Source organism: Sitophilus oryzae, unplaced genomic scaffold (assembly GCF_002938485.1).
Source record: "Sitophilus oryzae breed Bouriz unplaced genomic scaffold, Soryzae_2.0 scaffold_907_pilon_pilon, whole genome shotgun sequence".
Lineage (NCBI taxonomy): Eukaryota > Metazoa > Arthropoda > Insecta > Coleoptera > Curculionidae > Sitophilus > Sitophilus oryzae.
In genome coordinates this window covers 978806-993168 of record NW_022147536.1, presented here as the reverse complement: position 1 = coordinate 993168, position 14363 = coordinate 978806, and the positions used below count along the sequence as shown (strand labels likewise).

Below are 14363 nucleotides of genomic sequence, written 5' to 3'. Positions count from 1 at the left end.
TTAAATACTCTTGTTGTACAATTTGACCAAACCTTTTCCCTGTTAAAGGAAAGATTTATCAGTTAACAGTAAATTAATACCTACAGTATTGGCTATAAGTGGATGAACTCTGTTAAAATAATGTTTTTTTCTGATATGTTTAAAATTAAAATTTGAGCTATATTTATTTCAAGTCAAGTGTCAGTATATATAAAAATAAATAACATTGTTTTTTTAAAATTTGCTTTAATAAGGTAGCAAAAAATTTAAATTAAAAAACCATTGGACAAAAGTAGATGAACAAAATATATATTTGATAAAAAAAAATCTTATGTTAACAAAAAGTGAAAAATGAACTTATAATTTACTAGTATTATACTTAGTGTAACCCTTATTCTTAATTACTTTCAGACATCGCTTAGGCATAGATCCCAGAAGATTTTCAATTATTGAAAAATCGATATTTTTCCAAGACTCTTCCAAAGCTGCAAATAATTCTTGCTTATGTTTGTAGAATGTGGTCCTAATGTGTTGATCCAAAATTTCCCATAAATTTTCTATTGGATTCAGGTCTGGGGATTGCGATGGCCATTTGAGAACACTCACCATTTCATCTTCCAAAATCCTTTTAACCAATTGTGAGGCATGTTTCGGGTCGTTATCATGTTGGAAGTAGTGTACAACTGGCATTTTTTCCTCCAAATAAGGCACTAAAAGGTTTTGTAAAATGTCTTTGTAGCCAAACCGATCCATTATGCACTCAATTTTATGGAGAGGCCCATCCCATATCCAGAAAAACAGCCCCATACCATGATTGAGCCCCCACCATGTTTTACAGTGGGTCGCGTGTACTTTGGTAGCAATCGTGTGTTGGGAGGGCTTCTTACATGTTGAATTCCATCTGATGACACCAAATTAAACTTTGATTCATCACTAAAACAAACTTTTTTCCATTGTGCCACAGTCCAGTTTTGATGTTCCTTAGCAAATGCTAATCGTGTCTTCAATTTTTTTTTTGATAGCAGTGGTTTCTTGGCGGGTCTTCGGGAAAACAACTTCTAGTTAACTAATTTACGTCGGATCGTCCTTGTACTCACTGGTGGATAGCCCATTTCTTCAAGTTTTGCTTTTATCTTCGTTGACGGCAAAAATGGATCTTGTGAAGAAATTCGTTTTATGGCCTTTATCACATTGGGACCAACTTTTTTAGGTCGTTCTGGTTTTCTTTTTATAGAGACATCTCCTCTCTCATTATATCTCTTTAAAATATAATGTACCTCTGATTTTCCAAGGCGTTATTGCTTAGCGATTTCCGATTGCTTCAAACCATCCTTAAAAGCATTCACTACCCGCAACTTAAGATCTGCAAACAAGTTAATTCCACGTGGCATGATATATCACAAGAGTTCAAATGTTTTTAAATCGCAATTGTTCATAAAAGCAGAACAAATGAAACTAACGATTTTTAAAAATATTTGGTTCTTCTACTTTTGTCCAAGACAAAAAAGCAACATTTGCCAATTCTTATCTATAACTGATAAGACTAACAGAAGAATTTATATTTGTTTGTAGTATTTTGGTGAGAATATATTAACCTTTTAACATACAAACGTACATAAAGTAATTTTGATATTTAACACCTCAAATCTGATTTTCTTCGCAATTATTGGTATTGGTTCATCCACTTTTGGCCAATACTGTACATTTCTTAATTATTTATCAACTAATGAAGGAGCATAAGTACCATTACACTTATTCATAATTTATTTTCATTTTAAATCATTTTTTCAAACCTTGTTGTTTTTCATGCCAGAAGAATTGAATTTTGTCGCAATTCTAATATACCTACCTTTTATTAAGATAATTAAACTAAGCATCTTATGTATGAGCACTTTTAATTGATATTTTATGTTGATTAAATAATAATTGGTAGACAGTGCACAATACAAAAATAACAATTTTTTACATTAATGGATCATCGATATTGATGTCTTTGAAGCCACAAAATTTAATTTTAAGTATTTTAGTACCAAAAACGGTATGAAATGAGAAAGTTAAAAGAAAATTTACTTTTGGTTTTATTTGTTTTTATTAAATACAATTATGGTCAAGTGACTGGTAAGTAAAGTTTTTATTGTATAGGAATTAGGTATATTTCTTATTACTATAGGAATTTTGGTATTTTGTAATAGTTTTCGTGGTTAAATCTTATAACAAAACTTTAGATTTCTAGATTTCAACTTAAATTTTTTGTTTTCTATCATTAAAATAAACTATTCTTTTTTGAAAACAAAGAAAAATTTCTAATGCCCTGTAGATAAAATGAATTTATCTACAACCGTTTAGTTATAACGTTTTTACATCACTATTTTTTTAGTATTTCAGTTACGTTAGGAGATTCATAATACAACTAGTGGTGTTATGAATCTATAACCATAGATAAAAGAAAATAATCTACTATTAAGATAGATATGAAACTTAATAGTAAAATTTTGGGTCAAAGCGCCCCTCCGTGTTTTTAGTGGAGACTACGTTTAACCCAGCGCCTTCGCCTTCCCAACTAACATTTTTTGTTTTATAATGGTAATGGTTACGTTTCGGTAACCTACTTAATAAAACCTAAGAGCTTATCAATTGTTCGCGAAACGTTTTGGTTACCCTTATAACACCCCTATAGCACTTAAATGGAGAATCTTATAAAGGTAACGGTGACCAAATTTTAGTAACTTTTAAATCCTTTAACGTGACCTTTACTCTCCATTTATTGGTAACTAAGAGGTTGTCGTTACCTTTATAAACCACAAATAAGTTTTATAGCGGCAAGGAATACATTTTCGTTACCGCTTTAAAACCTTTAATATTCCTTATAATAGCTATTATAAACTTCCTGATCTTACGGTGTTTATAAACACCAAAATAAAAAACGCCCCTTTTTAGTTCATCTCTTTCTACAACGTTTGTTTGCAATATATTCTATTTCAAGTCCTTGTCATTATTATTCTGCTTGTTCTTTAAATTTGACAGCAATGGATTTTCACTTTGATGAAAATGGCGTATTATAATAATTATCATAACAAATTAAATACTCTGTAAGAATTCTATGAGGACTAAATTTTATTGGCACGGAAGATTTATCGAGTAATATTAACATTTTACCCTTCTTAAAACTAAAGCGCCTCCGTTTAGAACTCAAATATAATTTATTTTGTAAAAACCAAAAAATTAAAATTACGTCTCATGATTTGTTTTTTTTTGCAAATAAACTGCGCAACATTACTTAACCTCATGCTTTTGAAAAAATACGTCTTAAAGCTTCGTTAATATTGCTTAAAATGCAATATTCTTCTTTTTTGTGTAAGTACAACAACAGAAACATAAAATGGCCGTCTTATAAAAGGACGTCATGTTCGCCATTTCGCCTTTTAAAAACCTCTAGTTTTATATGGACCTTTAAGTAATCATCAGCACCTTAAAAACTCTTATAACTCTTTCCTAGGTGGGAATTTTGCTCTTGCAATAAAACCTAAGGTGCTTTTGTGATACTTAATAGTTTTATTAGTTACCAAGAAGGTATTTATAGAAACTTGACCATTGACCATAACCCCACTTTGTTTCGGGCGTTTTGGCTTTTGCAAAACAATTTTTTAATCTAAATAATTAAAACAAAGCCCTTCAATGCACTTCAAAATTGTCCACAGAGGATGAAAAATCAACACCGTCTTTGACCAATTTTCCCTGATATCTATACATTCTTCCAAAGGTCCTTCGCCCCTTCCTTCATCATCAGTGGCAGTCGATTCAGTCGAATTATTTGGCAATATATCTTCTTGAGGAACGTCTAAGTTTTGGTAATTTTTAGTAGTTGTGGGTGGTGTGCTTTCCAAAATATTTTCACGGGTTTTAACGCACTTTCTATAAAAACTGCTACTGTATTTACCTTTTTTCCAATTTTTTCTTTCTTCTTCCATCTTTAATTTACAAAAGTAAAACAGGAACATAAAACATAACATAACCTTAAAAATATAGCGCCCCCTATTCTACACATGAAAGGAGTTGCTACTGGGCCTATAAGTTTTATAAAATTCTTTAGGTTTTGTAGTAACTGTAGAATATTTATTAGGTGCCTTAGGATTTATAAGGGTTTTACAAAGTAAGCTATAAAACCCCAAGAGTAAAAGTTTTATAATAAGATTTTTAAGAACGCTATAAAACCCTTTTGAAAAAACCTTAAGTAACCAACACCAAAGGTTTTATAAATAAGGTAACGAAAACATTTTGGATGCAATATTATAAAACTTCAAGTATTTTGGTATTTTTTCGAGGTGTTACAAAACTTTTAACATCAATAGTGTTCTTATAAGACTTTAAACACTCTTTAAATGTTAAGGTTCCTTATAAACCTCTTATAAATACCCGTTACCTTTTAATAAAACTTTAGGCTCCGAAAAATGTTACTTGGGTTTTCTGCTCTAAATGTTTTTTATGTTTATATTTGAATTCAAAGTATTTATTTTTAAAGTTACACTGATATATTAGTATATCAGAGTAACTTTAATAAAACATAAGAACATATCTATTTTACAATTTATTTTTTTATTTATTTTACAGAGTTTCATGTAAATGATCGTAAGTCGACTGGCGGTCTAATGAATAGACCGAGATTTATAGATCTTAAAGCGAACGAAAAAAAATCAAACAACGAATACATACCATATATTTTTCTTTTATCTAAGATACATACCTTATCGTCTTTTGGAAACACGTACATTTTTGCAGTTTTGTTAGTTTCTTTGCAAGATGCAACACAACAAGAAAACACCATTTTTACAGTTAAAAAATAATAAAGCTATTTCTGACTATGATATTTAAACTTTAGATAGATAGCAAATTAAAAAACAAATGAGTATTTGCAAACGCAGGTCCAAATTCAATAAAAATCAAAATTTTTCCTGCGAAAATCAGGCTTTTTTCACTGAAAAGGTATTTTTTGATTTATCAGCAGTCATTGTCAAGTTGACAGTATACAGGGTGTTTTCGAATTAGTCTAAAAAAATTATGGTGTGATTCCTCATGTGTTCTTAAAACAATTTTTATATAACCATTGGGTCTAAAGTACATCCTTTCTGATCTACAGGGTGTTAGAAATTAAAAAAATCGATTTTTTTGCTTAACATAAATGATACACCACTGCTTTTTTAAAGAAAATTGATTTTTTGCTTTTTTCTTGTTCATCAAATGGTTTTCGAGAAAAAAATAAATATACTTATTAAGAGCCCGCCTTAATTCGTTTTCTAACGATTTTTTATTTTCTAGATTAATTAGGAAACACCCTGTATATGCATATCACAGGCAACCAAATAAACTAGTAACCTCTAAAAATTATTTTTCCTGCCACTAGCGACATACCGTGTTTTTAGTGTGTACTAAATTATTTTATCAAAATATCACCATATAAGTTTCCAGTCAATGATCTATAACACAACTAGTTTTTATAAAAATGAAAAACAACTATAAAAAATGTGACAAAAAATGTCATAGTTAAAGGTGTAAAAGGTAGGCGACTAATAAACGAAAATTAAAACAGCATTTTCATATTTTTCGGTTGTAGATAAAACGTTGTACATGGCACGTGCGTTTAAACATGATTACAACACTCGTGTGATTAGAACGACTCGTTCTACGACCTCGTCGTTCTAATCGTTCACACTCCTTGTTGTAATCATGTTCATAAACACACTTGTACTGTAAATAACTATTATAACATAATCAAATTTTTAAAAAGCATTTCATTCATTACATACATTGTCTCTCTGTCTATTCACTTAAAAGACTAATAATTTGTATTTTAATAGTAAACTGTAGCAGAAAAAAACTAGTGGAATAAATTAGTGGTTTCAATTACACATTATACTTTTTAGTTTACGAACATTCACAATGTCTATAGAGGTATAGGCTCTCATCTACCAATCTCAAGGTAGTGGGTTCGAATCCCACACCCGGCATTGCATCAGCCGACTATTTTTATTAAAAAAAAAAAATAGTTTGGGTACCTAGGTCGACTCAGTCTTAAACGAGTACTTGGGATTCACAATCCTGAGGTAATAATAGGCGGTTGAAGCGTAGTGCTAGTCACATTACCTTCCTTGTATACCGAACGGCTCTAGTATGGCAAGTTGTACCTTGCTACTCCCAAGGCGTTAAACGCTATATACGAGAGCTATTATTATTATAAACAATAAACTTTTGATTTCTAACCACAATTTCTCTTGATCGATGATAATTCAAGGTCAAAATGGCATTCCTCGCAAATTTTGAAGTATAATTAGTGGAAAAGTCAAAAGTTTGTTAACTTTTTCTACTAATTGAAAATCACTGCCACTAATTTAGACGTTCTGAATTCATTGTAATTAAAGGAACAAACTTCTACGCTAATTGGAACCACTAATTGCGAGGTTCCGAATAAAGCTTAAGGATGATTTTTAGTCTGGAAACATAATTTGGAGAAATTTAACGACGAGTTAGGGACTTTCCTTTTAAAACTAAAATCTTTTTACAGACGAGGAATACATATCGATGCCAGACTTGTTCTTTCATGACAACTTTGACAAATGCATGTTGTTAAATGAAAAGGCCTTCTATTGTTCCTTCACCTACCAACTAGAACCTTTAGATCAAACCAGCCCACCGGCAGTATGGGATATCATACAGGTAACAAAATATACCCGGCAACTGAAAATACATATCATCTAAAGCTCTAAAGCATCAGTAGCTCTAGAAGCTTAAAAGGGCTGTGTCTTTCGCCTTTATTCTCCACCCGTCCACTCTTATCCTTCTCAAGTCCTCTTCAACTTCCTTTTTCCATCTGATTCTCGGTCTACCCCTCCTTCTCTTTCCACCTATGTGACGCTTCGTTTCTCTCTAGCCATTCTTTTAATGTGTCCCAGCCATCTCAGTCTTTGTGCGCTAGCTACTCCCGTTATACTCGGTGCCCGATATAGTTGCATTAATTCTTCATTTGTTCTTCTGGTCCATATGTTGTCTATTTTCTTTCCTCCAAAAATCCTCCTCAGTATTTTTCTTTCCTAGATCTCTAGCCTCGAACTTTCCGTTGCATTGAACGTCCACGCTTCACATGCATACAGCACTATTATTGGTCGTATCATTGTTTTATACATTCTGATTTTTAAACTTCTAGAGATGTTCTTAGGTTAGGTTAGGTTAGGTTGCTGGGGTTTGGGACCATTTTGATCACTCACTCGGAGGCCTTGGGCCCATTGTGATACCCCAGTATTGTTTTACCAAACCTTTCTATCATTCTTTCTTTGCGTTAAAGCACTTGTTACGGTTATATATTTTAAAGGGGAATTAATTTTCTTATATTTATTTTAATTGATATATCTTGACAAAATGGTGAATGTGGTGATTTATTATTTTGTTTATAACCTTGAAGATGGCACGTTAATAAAATATAACAATACATTTCTTAATACATATTAATTATTTATTTATTTTCTATTTACAAGTAAAGTAAATGTGCATTAACTTTAAATCATAATTTAACTTCATATTGTTGTATTTTTAGCCAAATGTAATATTTTGTAAATAATATCTTTGACTCGATCTTGAGGTATTATTCTTCAGGTTATGGAAGGGTAAATGCATCGTGTAAAGACTTCTTATTTATCTAAAATAACGTTAATTAAAGTAATATTAATAATAACCACTTTATATACTTACTTTTGGTATTTGTTTACTTCTGTTCAAGTGGAAATATTCATTGCATTTTGTTAGTTGTTTGGTTGCTACAAAGGGAAACCATATTATATTAATTATATTATACGAAACGATGTACATACCTTTTTAATAACAATAATACCTTCAATAATTATTATTAATAAATAATCTGATTGTGATTTTTGTTTAGATTAATTAATTTGTGGTTAGGGCAGAAACGTCAAATCATCAACGGGTCTAACGGTGTTGCCAGCTTCTTGAAGTTTTCTTAAATCATATTTCACCTCATTCATATTTAGTCTCTAAATAATTAATTTTAGCATTTAACTTATTTTAATACTTTTATTTATTAATGATCTTAAACTCTTATCAATTGTATCTAGTTGTAATTGCATTTAACTTATTATTATTGTTTGATTTATTATTAAGTTTCTTTTATTATCGGATTACTCCTGGCAACATTGGTACTTAACTGGTTGCGGATGTACCTAGGGATTTTATAGCTAAATTTATATCAGGAAGGGGTATCGATATTAAAATTCCAAGCGCCCACCTGTCTGGTGATTTCCTTTCTTTTCTTTTCGGCACGCTGGCAGTGAAGTCACGTTTTGAGTTGAAAAATCCTTTCATTTGATTTTGGGAAAGGTTAATAATTCTCTACGTTTAATTGATATTATTTATATCATACAGCTACGGCTGGATTGAGACGAAACTAATAGCGTTGCATCTTTTGTATTATTTCCAAGGAAATCGCCCACAGTTTGGGCACCTTGGTTTGGTTTTTCTTTTTACGCACCAACTTGATTCCACGAGGGTTTTCACGACTGGCTAGCGAGGTTCCAGTGTTGCCAACCGTAGAGGAATTCCGCTACGCATAGCGGAATTTACCGTCAAGAGCGGTGTAGCGGCGGCGGAACCAAATGACAGTAAGACGTAGCGGAATATTTTAATTCTCTTAGACGCGTGTAATGACGTCAACATCCTAAAACAGATTATTTATCATAAGTATTATGAGCAGTAAGAAGTTATGTGTTTTATTATATATTAATCTTATTTATTATTAACTAAAACTCAAATCAACAAGGCAGCGACATCTATCAATCAATCAATCAACCGGCACTGTGGCGTGCCAGGTAAAATGTGTTAGAGAGCGCCGGGAGCGGTAGAGGGCTCTAGGCTCTAGTGCGCTGATCGCTATTTACTAGTTCTCGGTGGTTCCCAAAATCTTTTAAAGTAAACAAAACAAAAGCAATGTAGGTTGTACGTGTATTTAGTATTATAAAAAGGTATGCTAATATGATTTATACATATATACATGCATTCAAGCAGAATACATATCTAAATATGCATAAATACCACAATAAAAAATTACATAATTTGCACTCATTTCAGGGGCGCAATATGTCTGAGTTATCTGATTCTGATATAGGAAAAAGCGGATCATCTACTCCGAAAAAGAAAAGGGCAATGAGGCACGAACTGGCCAGAGATGAAAAGAAAAGCCGAAAACAACTTTTTTCCAGAAAGTGGATGGAAGAAGATATTTTTAAGCGATGGCTACTACCAACTGAAGATCCAGCTAAAGCTAAGTGTAAAGTATGCCAGTTGAATTTAGGGACCAAAAGAAGTGATTTGTTAAGCCATGGGAAAAGTCAGAAACATTTAAAAAATATGAACTTAACGCAAATAACTAGACCAATTACTGAAATATTTCAGTCTTCTAAACAAGATAAAAATCTAATAATAGCAGATATCAGATTTACTTTGTTAGCTGCATCTCATAATTTTAGTTTTAGTTCTATTGACCATGTAACCGACACTTGTAAATTAAGTTTTAGTGATTCGAAAATCGCAAAAAATATGCAATTAAGGCGTACAAAATGCACAAGCATTTTAAAAAACGTACTTGCATCTACAATTAAAGAGGCATTGTGTGGTGAACTGAAGAATAACAGTTTTTCTATTCTTGTAGATGAAAGTACAGACATCAGCAATTATCGGTACCTGTGTATTTTAGTTAGATATATTTATGAAAACAAAATCAAAACCGAATTATTAGACTTAATTCCCATCAAGGCTGATGAGGGGTCAGCAAAAGGTCTCTATTCCCTGTTTAAAAAATGTCTGACTGATTTTAATTTAAGCGTGAATAATATTGTGGGTTATTGCTCTGATAACGCCAGTGTCATGATGGGGAACAAAGAATCATTTAAGACTTATCTCTTAAACGAAAATCACCATATTGTTGTAAATGGATGTGTGTGTCACTCGGCTCATTTAATTGCTGCTGCCGCTAGCCAAGAATTGCCAAGTAATATAGAAGCATTATTGCAAAATATCTCCAATTATTTTTCTAGAAGTCCAAAGAGACAGTCAGTTTTAGAAGAATTTCAACAATTTATGCGGGCAGCTCAACTTAAAATTATAAGCCCCAGCAAAACCAGATGGTTGGCACTATCAAATTGTGTTGAAAGGCTAATTGATCAGTGGGATGTTCTTTTAGAAGTCTTCCGAGTAGCTGCCTTTGAAGATAAAAATCAAGTAGGCAATATGATATTTAATGAAATGCAAAATCCCTATGTCAAAGCTTATCTTCTATTTTTAAAACACGTTCTTCCGATCTTTAATTCATTTAATGCTATGTTTCAGTCTTCCAAAGTCCTTGTAGATAAAATGTATGTAGAGAGTAGAAGATTTGTGAAGATACTATGTGTAAACTTTGTCAAACCCTCCTGTTATACGAGTGAGGTTGAACTTGATCTATTAAATGTATTTGATCCAAATGTGTTGCTTCCGGTGGAAGAAATTAATGTGGGTTTGAATACCATGAATTTACTCAAAGATTGTATCAAAGCTGATAACGAACAATTTAAACTTAAGTGTTTGAAATTTTATCAAGTAGCCGTTGCCCAAGCATTTAAAAGATTGCCTACTAAAGATAAATTTTATAAAAATATTACATTTGTACAACCGCAAAATGCTCTGAATGTAAATCTAAAACATGATATTGATGAAATTTGTAACACATTTAAAAATAAAATAGACCCCGTAAAAGCTATAACTGAATATAATAATATAAAAATATATTTTTCTGAAGAAGAAAAAGAAAGTCTAACATGCGATGATGTAATTACGTTCTGGACAACTTTGTTGGACATGAAAAATTTTAACGATGAGCATTTATTTAGAAATATCAGCATAGTTGCTCTGATCATCCTTACTTTAACTCACGGCAACGCGGACGTGGAAAGAGTGTTTTCAATAATGACTGATGTTAAGTCAAAAAAAAGAAATCGCCTTTCACCTGATACTCTGAGTGATATTCTCAGAGTAAAAATTGATTTAGCAACCAAAAATAAATGCTGCACGAGTTATGCAATTAGCGAAAGCCATTTTCAAAAATTTAATCAGTTCATGTACCAATTTAAAACCAAAAATGAGGCAACTAGGTCCACCGCCCCCAAAGAAAATGTTTGTGACACTGACACGTCTGATTCAGATTAGAGCACGATTAGAGTTAGTTAATTTAAGTGTATGTTTATCTTTTAAAGAGAAAATATATTTTTGATTTATTTTCCATTTTTCCAGATAAGGATTTATTTGTGATTTATTGTTTATATTTATATGTTTACAAAATAAAAGTGCTTATTTTGCTGTAATTTTTTTTATATTGAAAAAAATCAATTGCCAAATGGTATCTATATAAATCATAATTCCAAAATAGACTAGATTTGTAGTGAAATTAGAAATGACACGACCGTAGCGGGGAGTAGCGGAATTTGTGTAGTGACGTAGCGATATTCGTAGTTTTCTGGTTGGCAACACTGCGAGGTTCCTGTTCAAACCAATTGATCAGCTAAGGGGAAGCCACGTGGTTGGGCCTTCTGGTTGTGCGGCAGATCCGGGCGTAGGGGATTTTTTTTGGGACCCTTACGAATAAAAGCTAAGTACCAAACTCTTTATTAGCTCCCTCTCGTTCCTGCGTACTTAATAAATATTGTACCTATTTTTTTTTTGTTGCTTCTGATTAGTTTTAGTAAAGACCATATATTTAGTAATTTAAGTATCATTTATATCGTGGGTACCCCGTTTGTCATTTATATTAAATTTTAGTAGAGTAGGTAATTTTTTTTGTCTAGGTTACACTAACTGGTCATCTAACGGGTAACCAGTATTATCAATTGTTGCAAATATTTAATTTATAATATAGTCATTTTAATTTCCCTATATTATTGTTATAATTATTTAAACCATTTTAAATTGTATTGTTTCAAATGATGAGCTACCCTACTCTGAATAAACGTCTGTCTTGTTAATCTGTGTTTTATTGTGTAATTACATTGAACTAAAATTTGGTGTTTTATATAGGTACAATTTTGAACCCACCTCCCAAACGGGAAGGTAGCACACTTTCAGCTTTTTGCAAAGTTCCAGATGTCGCTGATGTTGGCTTCTGCTGCTTCCTCTAGTCCCTCCAAAAAACCTTGTCCTAAAGTTTTAAACCGTCGATATTCCAGTGCCGGACAGTTGGCACAGCAGATGCTCTATGGTTTCTTCTTCCTCTCCGCATTCTCTGCAGTAGTCGTCGTCGGAAACTTTCCATCTTACGAGGTTTACCCCCGTGGGACAGTTTCCAGTGACGACAACTACAATTATGCGTATTAGGTCGTTTTTGTGCTCTAGTAGTTGTTTTGTCTTTTTGCTATCTACCACTGGCCATAGTCTTCGAGCTGTAGCGCAGTCCTCACGGTGTTGCCGCGTCTCTTACTGCTTGGCTTTGATGGCAGTTTCTATAGCCTCCTTCAGTGTGTTGATCGCCACAAGTGGTGGGTCATCTGCCACGGCCTCTCCCCTGGCCCCGTCTTTGGCGAGTCTGTCTGCTTCTTGATTGCCCACCACATTGCTGTGGCCTGGCACCCAGCACAGAGTAGCCCCGCCCCGACGCAGCCAGGACAGTGCTTCTCGGCATTCCATCACAGTTTTCGATCTCACTGATTTCATGGTGATGCTTCTTAAAGCGGCCAAGCTGTCAGAGTATATCACTATATCCCCTATTGGTCTACCAGCAATTTTCTCTCGTATACATCTAGCCGCTTCCTTTATGGCGTAAACCTCTGCTTGTAGAACATTACAGCCATCCGATAGCCTCAAATATCGTCGGATGTCTTGTTTCTCTGAGAAGATGCCTACACCTGTGCCCCCTGAATTTGCTAATCTCTTGAGTGTTCATTACTCGGTTGCTTTTCCATTCTTCTCTTGTCGGGATGCGAATCCTTATCTTTTCTCCTAAATCATGTTTGGTGAGCATATAGTCCGTTTTCTGGTCTAGCAGATGTGGACTCGTGTCCACCATGATTTTCCCTATCACTGGCAATATCCTCGAGTGACCGTAGTTGGTCTGGTTCCACAGATTGGATTCCCTTAATCTTAGGGCACCCTTAGCGGCCAGATCCTTCACGAGCCAGTCGATTAATTGCAAGTCCAGAATTGCTTCTAGCGCAGCTTGCGCTGTGTTGTTCCTTGCTCCAGTTGTACCTAGAGCTGCTAATCGCTGTACTTTTGTGAGGCTTTTTTCTATCTCTTTAAGTACCGCTTCCCACCATACTAGTGCTCCATAAGTGATGATTGTTTACTATAGTGTACTATAGCAGAGTACATCCAGTGTATAATGTACGGTTGCAGACCCCATCTCTTTCCAAATAGTTTTTTACGTGCATAGAATGCATTTATTCCCTTTATCATCCTTTCCTCCGTGTTTCTTTTCCAGTAAAGCTTCGAGTCCAGAATGATTCCCAAATATTTTGTTTCCTTAGCAAGTACAAATGTCTTATTCCCTTCCAGCTTTGGTAGCGTGAATTTGGGTATCTTATATATTCTTGTAAACAGAATGAGTTCAGTTTTGTCTGGGTTGACGCCTAAACCATTCCTTTTTGCCCATTCCGTTATCTTCTTCAAAGCAGATTCCATGATGTCACTGATCGTCTGCAAGTCTTTGCCAACGATCAATATTACCACGTCGTCCGCATATGCCTTTATCCTAATTCCCTTCATTGTCAGAGAGGTCAGGATCGGGTTCATTACAATCAGCCACAGCAGAGGTGATAATACCCCTCCTTGTGTGACGTGCCTCGTGTTTAATGCACACTTTTTGGCTGAGCTGTTTCCCATCTCCGATGTGATAGTCCTGTTCTCTAGCATTTCTAACACCCAGTTGATGGTTAACTGCTCTACCTTTAGTTCCCTCCATGGCTTTTTTGATCGCCTCTGTCTTAACATTATTGAAAGCACCCTCTATGTCTCAGAAAGACACTAATGTGTATTCCTTATCCCTGAGGGATTTTTCAATTGTAGAATACCTACTACTGAATGCAGAGCACTTTCGACTGACAGAGATGTTCTTACTCTTAATAATTTTCTGTAATGTGCTAACACATCTATTTCCTGTCATTATTCTTGTCGCCATTTCTTGAGTTACGTTAGAAATACGGTTTCTAGATATGTGAATGTATCTACTTCCTCAAACTTGTATTGTTTCCCTCTCTCAGAATCTAATTGTAGACAACAAAATCTCTTCTCAAAATCCCCATCTGACCACTCCATAAACTTCCTCTTCTTCTCATTAAACACTAAGTCTACTTTTTGCGCTTAAT

The 14363-nt window shown here is 33.7% G+C and overlaps 2 protein-coding genes across 2 annotated transcripts in view; both read left to right on the top strand.

Annotated features, from left to right (window-relative positions):
* LOC115890654 overlaps nucleotides 1–14363 on the top strand; it is a 37585-nt gene that overhangs the window by 5668 nt on the left and 17554 nt on the right. The gene's annotated exons all lie outside the window — the stretch shown is intronic.
* Nucleotides 8710–11534, top strand: LOC115890653 (protein FAM200A-like). The gene is made up of 2 exons (XM_030910950.1): nucleotides 8710–8999; nucleotides 9106–11534. The coding sequence occupies exon 2, from the start codon at nucleotides 9115–9117 to the stop codon at nucleotides 11215–11217; it is 2103 nt and encodes a 700-aa protein (XP_030766810.1). The 5' UTR covers nucleotides 8710–8999; nucleotides 9106–9114; the 3' UTR covers nucleotides 11218–11534.

What these genes read in the sequence shown, in the direction of transcription:
- LOC115890653 (XM_030910950.1), top strand. Translation starts at nt 9,115, where the DNA reads ATGTCTGAGTTATCTGATTCTGATATAGGAAAAAGCGGATCATCTACT.